The 19,974-nt window shown below is 40.7% G+C and overlaps 1 protein-coding gene across 15 annotated transcripts in view; it reads right to left on the bottom strand.

Moving 5' to 3' along the window:
* LOC101165488 (regulating synaptic membrane exocytosis protein 2) overlaps window positions 1-19,974 on the bottom strand; it is a 41,076-nt gene that overhangs the window by 5,173 nt on the left and 15,929 nt on the right. For 4 of the 15 annotated variants that reach the window (XM_023959573.1, XM_023959574.1, XM_023959583.1 and 1 more), the window contains 24 exons: window positions 19,795-19,894; window positions 18,325-18,448; window positions 18,206-18,252; window positions 18,026-18,114; window positions 17,906-17,941; window positions 16,402-16,532; window positions 16,156-16,327; window positions 15,899-16,058; window positions 15,767-15,784; window positions 13,747-13,815; window positions 11,992-12,127; window positions 11,011-11,118; window positions 8,860-8,910; window positions 8,702-8,764; window positions 8,567-8,626; window positions 6,543-6,652; window positions 6,298-6,327; window positions 3,459-4,217; window positions 2,921-2,962; window positions 2,742-2,780; window positions 1,870-1,896; window positions 968-990; window positions 785-882; window positions 76-228 (listed from right to left, as the gene is read on the bottom strand). In XM_023959573.1, coding sequence (XP_023815341.1) covers window positions 76-228; window positions 785-882; window positions 968-990; window positions 1,870-1,896; window positions 2,742-2,780; window positions 2,921-2,962; window positions 3,459-4,217; window positions 6,298-6,327; window positions 6,543-6,652; window positions 8,567-8,626; window positions 8,702-8,764; window positions 8,860-8,910; window positions 11,011-11,118; window positions 11,992-12,127; window positions 13,747-13,815; window positions 15,767-15,784; window positions 15,899-16,058; window positions 16,156-16,327; window positions 16,402-16,532; window positions 17,906-17,941; window positions 18,026-18,114; window positions 18,206-18,252; window positions 18,325-18,448; window positions 19,795-19,894 — 2,645 coding nt within the window. Of the gene's footprint in view, window positions 1-75; window positions 229-784; window positions 883-967; window positions 991-1,869; window positions 1,897-2,741; window positions 2,781-2,920; window positions 2,963-3,458; window positions 4,218-6,297; window positions 6,328-6,542; window positions 6,653-8,077; window positions 8,246-8,566; window positions 8,627-8,701; window positions 8,765-8,859; window positions 8,911-11,010; window positions 11,119-11,991; window positions 12,128-13,746; window positions 13,816-15,766; window positions 15,785-15,898; window positions 16,059-16,155; window positions 16,328-16,401; window positions 16,533-17,905; window positions 17,942-18,025; window positions 18,115-18,205; window positions 18,253-18,324; window positions 18,449-19,794; window positions 19,895-19,974 lie in introns of all 15 variants that reach the window. The other 11 variants (XM_023959584.1, XM_023959577.1, XM_023959581.1 and 8 more) reach the window with 11 other exon arrangements.

The raw sequence follows: 19,974 nt of genomic DNA, 5'->3' as shown, positions 1-19,974 counted from the left end.
AGCAGGTGAACAGAGGCGGTCCATCATCACAGTACAAGAACACGGCAGCCTTTGGGGGGGACCACAATATCTTACTTTGCAGGCTCAGCCTCCTCCTCCTCCTGTCCTTCCTCCACTGACTCGCTCTTCTGCAGAGGAGCCTTTCCCTCTGACTCCCCCCCCACCTCCTGTGCTCCCTCTGCTCCTGCCACCACCTCTGCTGATGGGACCTCCACAGATTCCATCGGACTGTCTCAGGTGGTGAAGACGGGGCAAACAGAAACATGCAAGGCACGACAGAAAACAATCGTGCAAAGATGAAAAGGAGCGTGATGGAAGCATGCAAACAAACGAACACAGAGATTAAAATTGAAGATGAGTCGTGCAGAAAGTGAACCAGATCAGCGTTTTTCAACCTATTTTCCTTGACAAAAATCCCAAGAAATACCAGTGAGGACGTTAACCATGTCTGACTGGTTTGATTCATATGATTATATCCAAGAATGATTGGCAGGGACAGTTTAATGGGTCGAACATTTTTCAAAATAAGAGCAATTGGCCAAAGTTGGAGCAGAATCGTCATTCTGAACCCAGTGTCTTGGATAGAAATAAAATAAACACAAAGAAAAAAAGTATTTTATGATCTTTTATATTGGTAATTGTAAATGGTTTTAAAAACCGATTAGGTGAAATCGAATATTATCCCACAGGACATCTCTCATAATGGTTGAAAAATCCTGTTGGTGTCTTTATGGGATGAACCTTCAGCCTGCTAGGACTGAAAGGGACTCGGACCTTCCCTCACCTCAACTTGCGAGCAGACCTGGTGTCCGAAGCGTTTGACATGGCGGAGACGTCGCTGACATCGCTGTCGGATGATTTGAAGGAGAGGCTGTCTCTCAACTGTTTTTTGGGGGGGGGGGGTAAAGCACAGGTGGGTGAGAAGGTGTGTGCCAGTAGAAACTAGTGACGTGTGAAGCTTCTCTACCTTTGTGGGGTCTTTCATCACACCTGCAGAGACACAAAGGAGGTAATTTAGAACAACAAGTTGCCAGATCGTGTGATCTTTGTCAATGCAGTCAGTTTGAGCGAACTTTCAGCACAGAATCAGTTTCAATCTTTTCAAAATAAAGTACAATCCCTAAAAAAGTCTATGAATCCTTTGGATGATCAACAACACAAATAAACAAATTACATTGCAAGTGCTTCATAATTACAATTTTAAAACAGTATTTTGATAAATAAATTGCATTATTGTTTGTTTAGTTTGTTGCATTTCCAAATTAATCTTAAAATCATAAAAATAACCACTATTTTCTCTGTTTTTCAGCTGCTTCCTTTAGGGGGCGCCACAACCTAGCATCTTACTCCATCCAACCCTCTCCTCTGCATCCTCACAACAACCATTCTTATTACATCCATGTCTCAATCTCATTTATCTCCACTTAAGTAATAATAACAAATGTCCTTTTTGAATGAAAATATGTTAAACATTTATGTGCAAAGCCTTTTTCAATAAAATCTATTTATTAGGTAATTAGTTGTTGAATTCAAAGTTATATATTTTTCTCCTCACAAATGGGTTTCTATAGCCAAAAAGTTGTTTTACAAAGTAAAAAAAATGCTCCCTATCAAGTGTAATGCTGCTCAACAAACTGTAGTGGGTTAACATCAAGAAAAAAAGACATGAAAAGTTCTCCAACAATTCAAAATCAGGAGAAAACTAGAAAGATGCAGCTGCAGGATGGAAAAAACATGAATAAAAGTGTGTCAAATTTTCATAAATTCCTTATCTGACATCTATGACACAGGAAATTTCATAGACTTGAGATCCAACTTTTTAGTTGCTATAAAAGAAAAGGCTTAAAGTGGAAGAAAGCTCGTCTCTACCTTCTCTGCTCACTGGTAACACCTCTCCTTCATATGACAACCAAGGAGGAAAGGAAGACAAATAAACCCAACAAGAGGTCAGTCACCAAGTTCACATTAACCACAGATTCAATCTAAACTATATGGAGGGATAGGAAGTAAGCAGCTCTCAAATCCATATGATACAAATGTCCTGAAGGTCGAAAAAACGAAACTAAACTGTGCTTAATTAGCCTATAATAACTTCTAAAGCCACCTGCAAGGGCTGAATGTTGAATCTCATAAAATAATCTACAACATACTTTAAATTTCCCTTCAGGAGGTTAAAGATCCACTCTGAAGAAAATGGTGTTTTTAACAAGTTCTTGTGGCATTTTTTCTTTAAAACTGCATTTCTGAGTTTTTCTTTATTCAAATTGATGTGAAAAGATCCTATTTATCACGTAGAAAATACGTTCCAAAGTGGGAACTGGGAAGAGGGGCGGGGTTGCTCTGCATCAACGGTCCCGCCAACAGCTCAGAGGTGAAGTTCTCATGAACTACTGCCGCTTTGCAGAAACCATGTCCTCGAAAACGAAACAGATTTTATTTATTTTAGCTAAAAACGGCATCATCACTGGGATGCTTTGAAAGTAGATCAAAAGATGATCAGAGTGGGTCTTTAATCAAGTTTTTTTTTTTTTTAATCAGCTCGAATTAAAGACACTGAAAAGGACTACATCGGAATACTACGTGACTTCCTAATATATTTAAGTACTATTACAACCACGGGGCACTGGGTAACCCTACGATCATTGGCATTCTAAAGTAGCTAGTACCTAAACTAAATGCAGAACTAAGAGTTTCACATCTCCTTGACATGAAAACGACACGGGGCTGACGTGTTACCATACCATTAGCGGTTTTCTTCTGTTGGTCCTCCCATTTGACCTCTAAACCGTGCAAACAGGGACAAGTCAGACTAGTAAGAAGGTTCATCACTGCTCAGGACACACAGCTCTGAGTCAAGCACCTACCAACCCCTAGACACCTGAGAGGATTACAGAACGCTACGACCTAAAACTGGACTTGCCTTTTCTGGTACCTCCAGGTGTTGCTGAGCGTCTTTCTGGATCTGACATGAGCAGGGATGATATGATGTGAAAGACAGGGATATATATACAAATGAATCAACGATATGAATGATGACTGATGCCTGACACACACACAGACACACACACAAACACGAACATGTTTTTCTATGAAGTTAGAAGGGTTTCCTAAAATCCACTTTTCGACCTACTCCTTCCATGAGAACTTAACAAAAAACAACTGTATTTTAGCTTTTTCTCTGCAGCATCTTCAAAGACAGATGGCAATTAAATGTTATAAAACTATATAATAATAATAATAACATGGTTGTTTACAGCTCATACTTTATACTTTATATGCTGACGATCAACAAACCACTACAAGCTACATTAGAACCATTTCCAATAGAAATGTTTCAACAAGATTAGGTTAACATAACGGACCCTAAAGAAACAACTAAAACAGCTGTGCAGACACACACAAACACACACGTCTATCTGCAAATTAAAGACGTATCATTTGGACCGAGAAGTACACACCTGGAGTCTGTGGGGGTGGGACCGGTGAAGGGGCTGGTGAAGGGTCAAATGTGGGCATAGCGACAGGGGTTGGGGCAGGTATGGGTGTTGGTGGAGACTGAACGGTAGAGACTGGCGTCTGAGCTGGAGCAGGGACTGGAGATGGAGTGTGTGCAACTACAGGAGCTAATGTTGGAGCAGTGACAGATGCATGTACGGGTGTAGATGTAGGCATTGGTGCATTTGCAGGTACTGGGGCAGGTGAAGGTGCAGGTGCGTGTAAAGGGGTTGGTACATTTGCAGGTGTTGGTGCAGGTGCATGTTGAGGTGCTAGTGTTGCTACATTTACAGGTGTTGGTGTAGGTGCATGCGAAGGTACAGGTTGAGGTGCTGGTGTTGGTACATTTACAGGTGTTGGTGCAGGTGCACGTAGAGGTGCAGGTGCACGTGGAGCTGCTGTTGTTGGTCCATTTACAGTTGTTGGTGCAGGTGCATGCTTAGGTGCAGCATGTACAGGTGCATTAACAGGTGGGAACGAGGGGACGGGTCGAGGCACAGATGTAGGAGTGGGTGCAGGCGTAGCTGATGGTGCAGGTGCAGGCACAGATGCAGGAGGGGGGTGGGCCTGGGCAGATGGAGGAGGAGGAGGTCCCTGTATACGTATCAGAGGAGGTTGGTGACTGACTGGAAGAGACGCCTGTCTGTGCATAGGGGGCGGGGCTTGATGAGTGGGAGTAACTACTGAAGGGGCAGGCGCTCCTGTGGCTAGCGAAGCCGAAACTGATGGAAAGCAAAGTATTTCAAATAAAAAACAAACAAAAATATGAGAGACATGAATGAAAACAGAGAAAGAGTGAATGTCTGTACACACAGGTACTGCATGACATATTAGCGATTACTCAGAACACTAAAATCCAGCAGATTGAAATGCTTGTCAGCTAATGAAATGCTTGATACATTTTTTTTAAATCAGCCTCAGGTACCAAGATGTCACTTTTCTACGGACACTCTGACTACTACTAATATGCAACTGCTTACAAATCAACAAGCTGCTTAACCAGAGTTAATCGCCAAAAATGAACATGTGTTTAACCCTTGTGCTAACTTAGATGACCCCACCCTTACATTGACGTGTTCTCCCTACCATGACAAAGGTGGATAAAGGTGGAAAGATGTCATGTAATCCATGGACACCAGGGAAGATCACAAATCATTGAAGAAAAAAGTTTCAGCGCACTGTCTAGTGCAGGGGTCGGCAACCCATGGCTCCGGAGCCACATGTGGCTCTTTCATCCTTCTGTTGTGGCTCCCTGTGACTTTGGAAAATAATGAGTATTTTATAATAATTAAATTTTATTTTGGTTTGTTCATTTTTCATGGCATTTCAAAGGCGCTGCTGGCTCCGCACGAAGCGCGAGCCACGTAAAAAACAGCTTCGTAATGAGCTCGTATTTATTGGGCGAGACCTGCAGAGCTGATAGCAGGAAGAGGCACACGGGGCGGCTTCAATAAACACTCCGATCTTCTGCCGGGAACTTGACGTGCCGCGGGGCAGAGGCCAACTCGCTGATGACAGAGAGTTCGCGCCAGTGTTGCCAGATAGTCACAGTTTTCCAGCCGAAAAGTCATCTGAAAACCGCCAGACCCAGCCAAAAACTGCCCAACACAGCTTTTGTTGATGTTCTTTTTCGTACTGGACTGATAAAATAAAAGATTTTTCTAAATAAAAGATAGTTCAGACTACTAATAAAATGTGTACAATATTGAATATTTCTTCAGCGGGCCGCCTTCTTCCATTCATTTGCTTAACCCGCTGTATCCCCGCTATAACCTGCATCCGGCTCTTTCATCCTTGTGCTGCGCTGGAGCGCCCCGACTACCGTATTTTGTGCTCTCTGTGTAGAACACACTGAGGAGCGCTGGGGAAACAAATCCCAGCTACAGAGGATGTGAACAGGTGAACAGGTAGAGAGGAAAAGCAGGTAGAGAGGCGGAGGAGGGGCTTTGGCTTCAAACTCTGTCAGAGAGATGAAAACACGGGTGTCAGATTGAGACGCGGCTTTCCCTGCAGGAGTTGAAGCAGAGACTTTCCCTGGGATGATTTTATGAACTCACACATGGAAACATGATTACCAAGTAGAACTCTTCAAAATAATAAACCTGATCTCTTCACATTTTCAGTGTCTACCATGCATTGATAAACACATCGCTCCATGCAGCGATCAGACCAGAACCAGTAGCTCCTCCCACACGCGGCATCATCCTTTAAAGAACATAATGTGCATTTGCAGCGACGTATGCTTCAGACGATGTCCGATTGGCCAATCTACATGTCAATCAAGTCCCGTACTTCTCAGTGAGGACTTTGGTGGATTTTAAAGAAGTACTTCTTTTTTTTTTTTTCTGGCCCGCGATCAACACTCATGTCATTGAAGATCGACCGGTCGATCACGATAGACGTAATGGGCACCTTTGAATAATATATACATGCATAATATATATAATGATGTCAAAACGGGTTGTGGCTCCGGGTGCTTTCTTTTTTATTAGTGGTGGTCCCAAATGGCTCTTTGAGTAAAAAAGGTTGCCGACCCCTGGTCTAGTGGGTCTAGATGACCCAACTCCCAATGTTAAAGTGCCTAGGATAGCACAAGGGTTAAATGTTTTAAAGCAGCCGGATTGATGTAAACATCTGGTCTAAAAGGATGGGGCAAAAACATCTGTTATTCTACTACTTGTGCAAAAAAGTATTTTTTTTCTTCCCAAAACTGCTGGCTTTTCTTTAATCCAAAGACCAAATAAGCCCAACAGTTCTGGGCTCTTAGCAGGCAAACAGGGTTTGGGTGCTAAAAAGTTGTACCTGTTTGAACAAAGTCAGAAGGTTCCCCATCTGAAAGAAAGAAGTATTTATTAGGGGTTTCACCTTTATGGTTCCACCGGATGCTCGCAGGATGAAACCAGCAAGATCTTGGTGAAAATGCCAGTTTCTTTGATGTCAAACATCAATAAAGCTCGCAAACACTTAAGATCTGATTGATCTCTAAAGACTCATTTGCAGTCTGCAGAGGGTGAAATAGACGTCAGCAACTTTTCCTGCAAACATACTTCTGTCTGCTGCTCCTTTTGGTGGGACAACAGGAAGTTGGCGTCCTCTTCGGCCACAGACCGGCGTTCCTGTTGGACTAGTGAGGGTGGATCCACCTCGAGCATTTGCCCTGTTGGGAAAAAAAACAAAACAACAACAGCACAATAAACAACCATGACAGTAATGTCAAATGTAAGTTATGAAAGTGGTGATCTTGTGGTGGTCTTGGAAATCAAAGTTATGTTCTGTGGTTACAGAGCTAAATAGAGCAGGAAAAGACATTTTATCAGTGCTATAGGACAAAGCACGGACTATAGTTTGGCACAGTTTTGGTCAAGTGATAAAAAATGGCATTTTTTTAAGAACGTGTCCATTCCAGATCTCAACAACACACGTGGCTTCTCTGTAGATGAAAATGGGTTGAGTTCTAAACTACCTAAACGTCTGAAGACAAAAGTTTTTCTCACAGTTGTAATGAAACCATTCCAGAAACTCATATACATACACTTCACACATTTCATCAGAGTAAAGGCTTTAATGCAGTGCCATAAGTATTTCAACTTATAAGTACTTCTGCACGGCACCTGGAAGACTCTCTGGATTTAAGGTAAGACCTCCAATGAAAAACAGAGGAGGTCATCTGACCTCATCACTTTTTAGTGCAGGATTGTTCTGAACATCTCATCCTTGAGTTGGAGCACCTCAGATTAAAATAACATTAAAGTCTTAAGGCCGTGTCACACAGCCACCATGTACAATTTTTTGTATTTTCCACGTGTGAAATTTTGGTCTTTTGTGATCCATGAGTTCTTTACGTAATTCATAAATGTTTCTTGTGTTCGTCATTTGTCGATTCGACGTGAATTCAGTTCTAAGCCAGTCAAAATTTTTGGTCTGTTGAGAATTACGCCGTTTATGTGTATTTTACTTGGTTTATACGCGATTATTACGTAAATGTTTCGCAATTACGCGTGATTTTTGTGAGATGCATACACAAATTTGTATCTTTCATTACTGTTCCACATATGTCTAACAGACTTTTTACGCATGTGCCACCAATGTATAACTTTTATATCATGTATACGGCGAACATGTCACATTTAAATTACATATTTGACACAAAAATCCTAATTGAATTGCATATAAACAGCGCAATAATCACGCACGGTTCATGTTCTACACATATTTACGTGTTCTTTGCGTGTTTCCACTTACATTCACATATGACCAATTTTCATCCGTGCAGAATGCGCTAAATGTACGTAGTGGGTGTGTGACACAGCCTTTAAGTTACTATTTAAACATCAAACTATGTAGGTAAAAGTTTACGCAAACATGCAGAAATTAAGCTGCAACAACAAGAACTTTTCATGCAAGAAATCCTGCAAATAATCACCAAAGGAAAAAGCAAACATGCTGGAAAACATCAGGAATGATGGCATGCAAAAAGAAAAAAGGTTAGAGGTGTGATGGGATTCTGATGGGAAAAAAAAAACGTAGTGGTAAACTTCCGGAAGGAAGTAGACGTTTCGGATCGCTCGCCAGCCTCGCCAACCTGATCAGGGCAGGCGATGGGGGCGCGGAGCGCCCAGACCTCAGCTGCGAAGATCCCGCTCGGTCAGTGGAGTGTGAGCGCGAGTAGATGGGTCGGTCAGCCATTGCTCTCTGGTCTGCGGAGCGCGAGCGAGTGTAGTAATCTCTTCGATCCATCCTGCGACTGTACCTGCATGTCACCGTGGAAAAAAAGTCACCCAGAGTCACAGGAAACCCCCCTTTACACCGTCAGTTCACCGTCCAGGTAACCTGGTTGTATTTGGGAATCTGTAAATCAGAGGTATAAGGCACTGTAGGCACTCAGAACCGCCCATTGATAATCTGATAATAGAAAAAAGGAAAGAGTCCATGTGTGTTGTAGACACCTGTACGCAAATGAACCTCCATGAGAATGAATACAACTTTCTACAATCTACATCCTCTAGATCTACACCTCTATAACCAACAGCTTTTGTCTTCTACAACCACAGCGGTCTGTCTGTAAGTTTACCTCAGCAGTTCTTCCTCAAAAGCATCAGGCTCGTAGGGAAAGTCTGGGATGACGTCTTGACTAAAGAACAGAAGAGTGTCACACGATTCTCTGATTTCCAGTCTACTACGTTTCCCATGAGTCCTTGAGCCTCACCTGTAGTCATCAAAGTGTCCATTTACTGTATGGCTTGTCCATTTGTTGTGCAAACCATTGTATCTTACGCACAAGAGAAAAACAAACAACAAAGATGGAGATTTGTGTTCTCTTATTGGTCTTGACTCATGACTTGAACCAGCTTCCTGCTGCAGTACCTGTCATAGGAATCCAGAGAGTTGCCGACAGACATTCGCCTTAGTGACCTCCTGAGTACACACAGACGCAGGTGATACAACCAGGTCTATAATCTATGCTATATAGAATTACTACAACTTGCAACACAAACTGAATTCTGTTAAACTACAAGCGACACTACAACTCTGAGGAGTTCAACTAAAGCTATTATTGATAGCAGCGAGCCAACTACAGTTTAACCTAGTGTTACCCATGAACTGTACTGTATTTAAGAGCTGGACCGGCTGGACGTCACCCATAGAAAATAGTTCACTCCAACTCCAACCAAATTAAGTCAATTCAGTTACCATTTTTTCCATTACACAGACGCCGACATATTGAAGCCAAACGACGTCAGTAACCAGTGATCGCTCCAAGTCACTCTGACTCCATGTTCCTATGGCAACAACTCTACCCAATCAGGAGTGAGCTTGTTGGAAGGCCACACCCCTACCATTTGAAAGCAGACTACAAGAAATCTGTCAATCAAATGTTTTGAATGCTGGACGTGGGGTGGGGGCCAGAAGCCTCCGTCTACTTTTGAGACCTCCGATTGGTCAGTTTACAATTTGAACTACAAATTAAATGTGGATTATCAAGAACATTTTTTAAAAAAGTATCAGAGGAAGAATGGCTCTTCTGACCAATAGAATGACTCTATAGAAATCTATGAGATTTTGGCTTCTTGGAGCCAGAGGGTACTTCCTGTTTGGAATGCCAGGGGGGAGGCGTCACTCAGTCCAGTTCTCAGATACAGTCAATGGAGTTGACTCCAGTAATAATACCAAAACACTGACTGTTTAGCACAAAAAGGTTTTCCAAATACTCCTACACTTGTTCCTCTGCTCCACCCAGTCCAAAAACATCCTGCCTGACCTGACCTGGGTTCTGGTTTCACCTCATCCATGTTGATTGTTTGTTAAAGTCCCATCACTGTCACAAACTGAGCTTTGTGACATATATTCTCATTCAACCAATCCCCTGGCAGAGCGCATTGGTGGTCTGACTCCCAAACCCAACCTCTATCAACCAGGAAGGTTCTAGGGTCACATTTCTAGAGTCTTTTGTTGATCTCAGGGTGGGCCTCAAGTTTTTAGATTTTTAAATCCATCACTCGTTTATTGTGAAATGCACCCCACTTACCATTACAGTGATCCCTTGCTATAACGCGGTTTACTTTTCACGGTTTCGCTACTTCACGGATTTGCATTGTGCATTGTGTTCTGCATTCTGATTGGCTAAAAAGTCACTCCGCTTCTTCTCTACCTGCGCGTCAATAACGTTGCAGTTTAAAGTGAACAGGTACGTAAAACAGCTTGCCAAATTTACATTACGTATGTGCAAATTCTCTTGCAATTTTGAGTTTCTCTAAAACCCATAGAAAAAAGAGCGACAACAACTGCCAATCACTATGTTCTTCCCCCGAACAACAAACACAGCTGCACCGCGGGCTTCAAAAGAAGAAAACACTGCAGAGTGGAGTCAGGATGCAGCGGCTCAGTTTGAAGAGCAGTGAAATAGACCTGAGTCACTATTTGTCCGACTGTACTTTGTATTTTTTTATAATAATTTTAAATTTCCTTCCGTTTAATCTAATTACTCGGGTCGCGGTGGGCGGGGCTAATCTCCGCAATTTGAAGCCTTCTGTTCACATCGATGATTAAAATTTTTTTGACAGTACAGAAGTTATTTGTTGAAAAAAATGTTTCTAAAGTACCTTTATTTGTGAAACAAATGTTTGAGCCTGTAAAAGGGTCTGTTATATCTTTTCAATGTATAATAGAGTATTTAATTGTATAATAATTGTGAGAAAAAAATAAAGGTTTCTACTTCACGGATTTTGCTTATCACGGGTACTTTTTGGAACGTAACCCCCGCGAAAAACAAGGGTTTACTGTACTTTGTTGTGTTCAATTCAATTGAATTTTATTTATATAGCCCAATATTACAACCATAGTCGTCTCTATGGGCTTGTATTGGTTACAAGTTCTTAAATCATTTGTCCTGACTCTTATTTACAGTTCCCAGGTGGCCAAAGGTGACGTTTTATTGAATAGAATGAGAATGCGGGCTGATTGGCTGCTGTCCAGGTGACCCAGGTCAGGTGTGTTGCCATGTGATGCCCCTGTTACCTGTCCAGACTGCTGTACTGACAAACATCAGAGTAAGTTCTGCTCAGCTTGGAGCCGCGCAGCAGCCGTACAGCATCCTCACGGTACAACGGCAACAGCGGGTTACCGCTAGCAACCAAAGGTCAGAGGTCACAAGAAGGAAGGAGTTACTGAGAGTATTAATACTTTGGTAAAAAAGAATGAAAAATTTGTAGAAAAAAGGCCAAACTGAAGATGCCACTTCATATTTTAAAAACACGAGTGAAAAACGCTAAATAAAAGACAAAAAGATGTATCTAAGTATCATAACTTTAGCCCTTTTGTCTTTTTTCATTCATATTTATGAACGAAGCAATCCAGTTTGTATTCAAAGTGATTGTTAAATAAAATTGGATGGGATTAGATTGGATTGTAAAGATCAGTAGTAAACCAAATAATCTAATTTCATCTCATGCAAACACATCAAGCTCTCTCTCATCTCACTTGCGTTAATCTCACTTAATCTCGTCTCATCCATTCTCACCAGGCCTCTTTGTATGTTTTTGCAATGCTGCATTGACTATTGATCAATAAAATGGCATATCCTGTTTGACACATATAATCTCCATTTATTCTCACATCATCTGGATTTAAGTTTGTTGTTAACCTTACCTTTTATGGTAAAGTCCAGTTTTCTGCTTAATAACTAAATGTTTTTTGAATTTTTTTCTTTATTTTTGCTCTTGGGTATTGTTTTTTTTAAAGGAAATCTTAAATTACATGCTCTTACTCCTCATTAGTCCTAATTTCTGTGTGATGTTTCAAAAATAATATTCAGCGCTTCATTCTCTAATATAATCCAGTTTATTTCAGGTTTAGTCTGGTTTACCCTCCTATTATCCCACCTAATAGTGATCTAACATTGTTTTTGTTAATCAGATTAATAATTTGCTGTTGTCAGGAACTTCTGCCTGAGTCATGGCGTGATTCCACGCCGCTTCTTGAACTTCATTTGCTGCTTACCTCTGAGGAGGCGGCTGGCTCGGCGACCGTGACCTCATCCTGACCAGATCGGATCGGGAGCAGTGATTGGAGGAAATCACCTGCTCCGGCACCGACAGGGTGGAGCTGTGGAAGTCCCGCCCATTTTGTCTGTAATCTGCACACACAGAGAAACAGAAGCGGAGGATTTGCTGTTAGGGCTGCTGCGTAATCCAGAGCCGATCCACATTTAGCAGACAACTCGGTCAGTTGTTTCACGAACTGCAGGAATTAAAGCCAAACTGCAACATGGAAGATAGAAGAACCGCTATAAGTGCTGCAGCAAAAGAACATTTTAAAGAGACAATCATACTACTGTATAAATCCACGTGTATGCTATCGCTTGGATGGAAATATTTACTGAATTGATCATCATTAGTGAATCTGTGAGGATAAATGTTTAACGGGTTATTTTTTTACAGGTTTTTGCAACTTTTCCTGGTTGCTCCATCATTTCGGCTGCTCCTCTGAAAACACATTTTCACACAAAAACTAGACGTTTTGGTCATTTACAGACAACTCCGAAACATGGGGATTTGGACTTCAGACTTCTACCCGAGTCCCTCAAGTGAGGCCTGTCGTTGTGATATAAAAAAAGCCAAACGTACATTAAGTAATTACTATTTTCCACTGATCCGTGTTAAAGATACATTTTCAGTCGACTCGACACGTTTTCCACAATTCCTGAATCGGCTAATTTGAGTGTTTCGCAACAGACCAAGGCCATCTGTACATTGAGAGGGAGAGACTCATTAAACTAAAGACGTTTACAACAGATCATAGAGCTTTTTGTGGAGAAAGATCGCGACATGGACTCAAACAGTGAGGCCGAACAGGGTTTTCAATTTTTGTTTTGGTTTTTTTAAATAACATGGGAGTAAGTGAAAAAAAGTAAGTATTTGAAAACTAAATTTTAGGTCTTCAAGAATTATTTTTAAAATCATTTTCACAGACAACATTTGATGGTAATGGTAAATGGTGTATACTTATATAGCGCTTTCTACCTTCTTATGAAAGCCCAAAGCGCTTTACAGTCACAGTCCCATTCACCCATGCACACATGCACACACACATTCACACACTGATGGCGGCTCCGCTGCCGAACACTGGTGCCAGCCTCCCACCAGAGGCAAGGTGGGGTTCAGTGTCTTGCCCAAGGACACTTCGACACACAGGCGTGCAATGTGGGAATCGAACCTGCAATCTTACGATCATGGGTTGACCCATGATCGTACGATTGCCTACCGCTGCACCACGGCCGCCCCACTGGTTCTGCTTTCCTTTCTATACCCACTATGAGAACCAGGAAGAAGCAGGGGAACACTGTAGTGGGACTTCTTTAACAAACAATAAACAGAAAATAACTGCATGGAGAGGCTGAAACTCGAACCTCATGAACAGTTGTAGATCTGACGGGTGGAGCAGATGAACAGTGTAGTGGCTTTTCAAAACGTATTGGTGCTGAACACTCACTCGCTCCAGTTCTCAGTTTGTATCAGCAACAGATCCCTCTCAGAGCTGACAATTTAAAAACGTGTTGGAATTGATATAATTTACTAATACTTTAATTTTTTAATAAAAATCACTTAGGAAAACCCCAAAAATGGTTTTATATTACATAATGTTCAAACATTTCTCACGTTAGAATGTTTTAGAATGTCTTCATATGTTCTTTGTTTACGTTCTTGGTGTCTCACCACTGAAGGGCGGCGGCGGCGGCGGCGGCGTGGACTTTACCTGATATTACCCCGATGCCGTCTTCGCAGTCGTAGTCGGAGAACTCGCTGTCACTGATTCTCTGGGACCCTTCAGAGGGAGAGGTGTGGAGACACAGAGCCGAGATGTTAAAGCCCGTAAGCTGCTTGTCTGTAATCCTGAAGGAAGGTCAGCAAACCTGAAACCGTTAGACTGAGCAACCAGATTACAAACGTGGAACGGATAGCTTCTTCTTCAATGACAACAGTCTAGACAAGTTCAGTCTGTTCTAAAACATCTTTATGTCTGATCTATGAGCGAATATTTCTGATAGACTTTGATGTGATGTGCTGTGATGCGTTCACTGACCTCTTAACCAAACATGGAAACTTCTGTTTGCTATCTATCCCAACTTAAAACCATCTGCAATCTTTCTATAACACCAAACTCCCCAGATTCCCTCCAAAGAACCTTAAAGGCTGTCTGAAGAATCTAAAACCTCAATGTGAGTGTAGTGGACACTGATGTATTACTTTCAGAAGTGACAGATCATATTTTATTAGATCTATTGCAGAGCTTTATAACGTTTTTGACTTCGTGAGTAACCGAATTTTAAATTTGCAGAATTCATCCAAAAAGTTTCCTACATGAACCTGAAATACTGTTTATGTAAGGATGAGAGCATTTATCTTAAATTATTTGTATTTAATGCAACTTTTTGATGTTTGCATGTGTTGAGTTGTGTTTACCGTTAGTCTGTAAATTGATTTTCTCTATTTTGGCCTCTGCATTTTTTGTTCACCTCTGACTCTTTTTTGGACCCAACTGTTTATTTTACTGATTTCAGATCCATAATCTGATTTATTTCTATTTTTATTTCATATCTCCCTCTGCATTTGTGGTTTCATTCAGAAAAAACAAATACTAACACACTTGGTAAAACTATATAAAACACTTAAAGCAAAGAAGTCATTAAAACTATACACTAAAAATAAACTATATATTTTTGATAATTAAAGAATAAAACATACATTCTTAGGGAATCACAAATTCATATAAAACTTTGTATTTTTCACAAAACAAAGCCATCAGTAGTTAAAAAAAGCAAAGAATTAGTGCACTTGTGGAAATCATTTAAATGACAGCTTTGATAAGTCATAAATGAATTGCAATTAACTTTAATCTGAATTTTGCACATTAACTTTATGCTAAATGGGTTTTTAACACAAAACGTCTGTGGAACGCTTCATTTTTTACCTTAAAAATGTCATTTATAATTTAAATGTAGTGAAATCGAAAAATATGTAGGCGTGCCCCTGTTTTTCTTATTAATTCACTAGTTTTCCATAAAAGAAAAAGGAAACTATATTTTTTATTCAGTATTTTTTACTTTTTTATAATAATAATGCATTTACTTTTTTAGGTTTTCATTGACAGATTCCCCCAATTTTTTACCTTCTTGCCTCAGCTCTCCTATTATTGCATCTCCATCAACAAACCTATATTATATTCTACATTTTTAGTCATTTTCCATCTTTAATTCGTGCATGGTTGAATTTTTCTTCTGCATTTTCTTTAGCTCCTAAACAACATGAACAGTTATTAATTGAATGGACATACTGTATGTTTCACCTTCACTAGAAAGCAAACTATCTAAAAAGCCAGATTACAGTTCACAATCCAAGAGCAAACAAAGCAAACAAAAGTTAGTTTTAATCAATCGAAACATCTGGAGACTTGCATCAGTCAGGTGGGACACCAGTTGTTCCATCCCTCTAAAATAAATTAACTATTTCTATACAATGAGATACAATCTTAATCTTAATAAATTAAAAGTATATTTTCTGGTGAGCAGATTTTAAAAAAATCCCTATTATGGATTAAATTCATCTAATTTCGGCATTTCTCTGCTTTTGATTAATAAATTCAATGGAGATTCAACAGAGATGTCACAGAAAAAAGATGGCAAAGGATAGGCAAATAAAATAAAAATGAGCATGATGGCACAGCTGACATCTTCACAAGACATGAGCCACTCACACACACACACAGGTGTATTTACCTGAGTGATAATATTTGCCTGGCAAAGCGTAAAACAGAAGAAAAAGGCGACAGAGTGAACATGCGGAACTGAAAGTGAATAAAACAGCCGATGGCGTGGAATGGTCGGGCTGCCTGACGTGCCGTCACTCACTCTGGAGCCTCCTGCTGCTCTGCGACGGCTCGGCCTGCAGGCCTCTCCTCTGCGGGTACGGCGAGGCGTTGGGCAGCGGAAGAGAGGAAACGTCGTGAAGCTGCAGTTTGTACCAGTGAGGCTGGTCGTCCAGCAGGGCCGATTCCAGCTCGATCATGACCTGATGCGGAGAGGCGGCACAGAAAAAGCAGCAGACAAAGTCAGAAATGGCGTCCACCACGGCAACGTTTGACCTCCAAAGCTCTTCATGTCCTCACTTCTCCCAGGAACTGGCTCTCCTCCTCTCTGACCCGGGCCTGGTCCCACACGGTCAGCTCCAGCATCCGCTCTCTGAACTCTCGACGGTGCACCGGGGAGTACATGAACGTCTGGTTCCAGCGAGGTTCCAGTGACTTCTTCACCGTCTTTGTCCTCCGTTTGCTTTTATCGCTGCAGACAGAAAGACTTTTAATCAACCGGGAACAGAAGCTCTGACCCAAAACTAGCCCTGGCTGTCAGTTTACCTTCTGTCAGGAAGGAAGTAGATCTTCACATAGGGGTTTCGGGGTCGTCCATCGTCCCGAACGGGAAGTTCTTTGGCTCCAAGAATGGTGACGATGAGCTGATGACCGACTTTGTCGTACCACAGCTTTATCTACGGAAAAAAACATCATCATCACAACTCAGAACGTCAGAGCAGATCTCTGCAGAAGAGGCAAGAAAGAGGTACAGAGAAGAGGAAGAAACCGGATTTGGTCACTAAAGAAGCCTTAGAAAATAAACAAAAGATCAAAATAACACCAGGGAGAAGAAAGCCCTTCTGAACAAACCAAGGAATGCAGCAGAATATGAACAGTTTTAAAGACGCCCAACAGTGATGAGCCACACAAGAATCCCTGACAGCAAAGCAGGAATCTAAGGCAGCGGTCTCCAACCTGTCAGGCCACAGACCGGTTTCATGTCAGAGATTTTTTTCACGGACGGGCTTATTTTTTTCCCCGTTAGTCTCTTGTTTCCCTTAAAGTCCCCCTCTGATCATCTTTTGACCTATTTTAAAAGCTTTCCCAGTGGTCATTTAAGACCTTATAGACCCGCCCTGTCTATTTTCTAACTATATTATCACAAAAAAGCACTTTTTTTATCTGGATTATATCATCATCCCCCGATTCATAACAAATTGAACAAAGACCTTTTTTTAAAAATAAAAACGTGGTGTTTTAATTATGATTAAGAATATTTTAACCAATATCCCATAACCTAAATGTCTTTAAAAGCCATATTTTATGTTTATTTATTGCCTCCGTTGCCAAAATCTCCTTGTGTTAAATCAACGGTACAGACGCGATCTGAGGTCCAGTGGGACGATGTACCCGTCTGAACCAAATCGCCCCACAGTTCCTTTCAGCGGGGCAACGATTAAAAAAGGTCCCCTGATTTTATTCTTGTTTTTATTTTTACCCTCTCTGGTTAACGCGGGACAGCAAGCCTTCAAAGTCGGTCAGAGAGAAACACATTTGGGACTTTAACTTTACGTTTAATTTTAAATTCAATTCATTTGTTCTCTTGTAACAAATGTAAAATACTCAAAAAACATGATTTTCCAAAGTACGTTTGTTTTTGGTTAACTTTGTAAGCTCTGAGGTTTTTATTTAGCGAGTGAAATAATATGCATCAAAAATGAGTCCAATGGGGTGGAGAGAAAGTAGTTTTTCAAAATAAAACTTCCTTTAGAATCAGATTATAAATAAAATGGGGGGGGGGGGGGGGGGGTAGGCTGTGATTTTTTTTCTCTCTGTTGCCTGATACCAAATGTTGTACCGGTCCGTGTCCTGGTTGGGGACTACTGCTCTAGACTAGCCGATAAGGAAATCACCATACCATCTTAAACATGAAAACAGGATTTCTAAAAGTCTAAATCTCCTCACACTACTAACATCCTACATTTCTCTGCATCCTGTTGACTAAACTAACTGCAGAACAAGCAAACGCGGGACGCAGACGCTCTCTCCATTCTGGTCTGCAGGTTACCTGAATTCTGGGAACCAGAGGACACTTGTTCACAGCCTGAAAACACACACCGCCATCAAAACCACTGTTAATGGACGGCTGGGAACCATTCGTGGCGCACTGCATTCTGGGTAAACTTACAGAGACCTGTCCGGACAGAACGCTGGGGCTCATGGGAGACGTGACGGAGATGGATGGACCAACTTTTTGAGACTCAAAGGAGCTCGAACCTGAAGACAGGAAGCGCAACCGCGGAAATAAAAGCGTTGAATGCGATTTCCCAATTTTGAATGCATCTAGGAGGTTTTGGGCAATACTTACTGGAGTCCATGTGAACATGTGAGCCGTCTGCTGGTCTGGACGTGTTTCTGAAAAACACAACAGTCAAATGAGACAAACCCTTTTTGTCTCTAAAATGTCAAATGGGAAGTGAAACCCACCCAATGGGTCGACACACCACCAGCTCCACCTGCGGTTCTGGTTTGGATTCCATGATGATGTTGTAGACCTCATTAAATGTGGCCCCCTGAAGAACCCTGCCGTTCCACTCCAGAACCTGATCCCCTGCAAAACATTTTTTTTTTTGAAGGAAACATTTCTATGACTGTCTCCATCAGCCGGATTTAGCTTTAAAACGAGATTTTTCCCATAATTCAGTTCGTGTTTCTAATGAAAAAATTACTCTAAAGATGTGACTGAATATTCCAATCAAAAACAAAAGCAAATATTGGCAATCATTTTCAATTCCAACAGGAAGTCTTTAAATTAATAGTTTTTTTTGGGTTCAAACTGCCTATTTTTACAAAGAAACATCCTTCAATTTGATGTTAAGGAAATAAAACAGGTAGAGCAACATTTATACTTTTTTTATTAAATATTTAAACTTTATTTAAACAGCTAAAGATCAGGATCTCTATTAAAAATGTAATCTGGCCGAAAAGTCAGAAGTAAAAATAAAACAGTTTAAAAATTAGAAAAATAAATGATAAAAACTGTAGACTTTTTTTTACAGTAGTAAAAAACAGAAAATTAATAAATTAGAGGCATAAAGTACTGTTTAACAGTTGATAAGATAATACAAAAAGAAAAATAAAATCAGCTTTATCTCAGTTTTTGGGTGGTATAGCAGAACTACAAGTTTCTATAAATTGGTTGACAGAGGGGAAAAAAAGATAAAAGTCATTTGAGTGACTTCTTTACTTTTGCTGGAGAGAGCTTAAATAAAGCCCACAATCTTTTTGTCTGCATTTCTCTAGATTTGCTTTTGTCCACTTTTGTTTCACTTTTTACAGTAAATCCCAAAGATGTTTTTTTTTGTTTGTTTTTTTGGGTGTCTGTGTGAGAAAATAATGTTTGAATCTCTCTTAAAGCGTTTTAAAAATGACCCCAATGCATTCTGGATCCTTTAACGTCCAGATTACCAGCAAAGCAAATGTCCCTTCTGTAGAGGATATTTTTAAACAAAGTATATATTCAAACCGCTGAATTCCACTAAATTAACACCTGTATGGGGCTTTTCAATAATACCACATGTGAAGGGGCGGGGCTTTGGGAGTTGCAGTTTTAGGTGGAATTAAAAAAAATTGATTGGACAAGATTTTTTTCTGGTACTATTTTCTGGTACTATATATATATATATATATATGAACCCATGCAGACTGTCACAAACCATCATTATTTATGTTTTATATGTAATTGTTCAGTCTTGGAGATGTAATCAGCCTTCACTCATTATTGAAATTGCTTTATTCCCCACATAAAAACTCTATATTCCCACTATTTTTAATTTGCATTTTATTTGATTATTCATACATCCATGTGCCACATTAGAAAATCCGTTTGTAACATAAATATTGATAGTAAATTAACAAAACCACAAATAAAATCACAAAAGTCCTCCAGGAGTTTACCTGGTCTCAGGTGTCCCACGGTGTCGGCCAAACTTCCTCTCTTCACCTTCGTGATGAACGCACAGAGGCGGCCAGACTCCGTCATCTTTCCCCCGACAACCTGAGGTGGACATAACTCATGAGCAAGGCACTCCAGCTGATTCCAAAAACACGTGGAACGTTTAAGGAATAAGAGTCGAA

Source organism: Oryzias latipes, chromosome 11, assembly GCF_002234675.1.
Source record: "Oryzias latipes chromosome 11, ASM223467v1".
Lineage (NCBI taxonomy): Eukaryota > Metazoa > Chordata > Actinopteri > Beloniformes > Adrianichthyidae > Oryzias > Oryzias latipes.
Note: the sequence above shows the minus strand (reverse complement) of the source record. Positions and strands in the feature narration are given on the sequence as shown.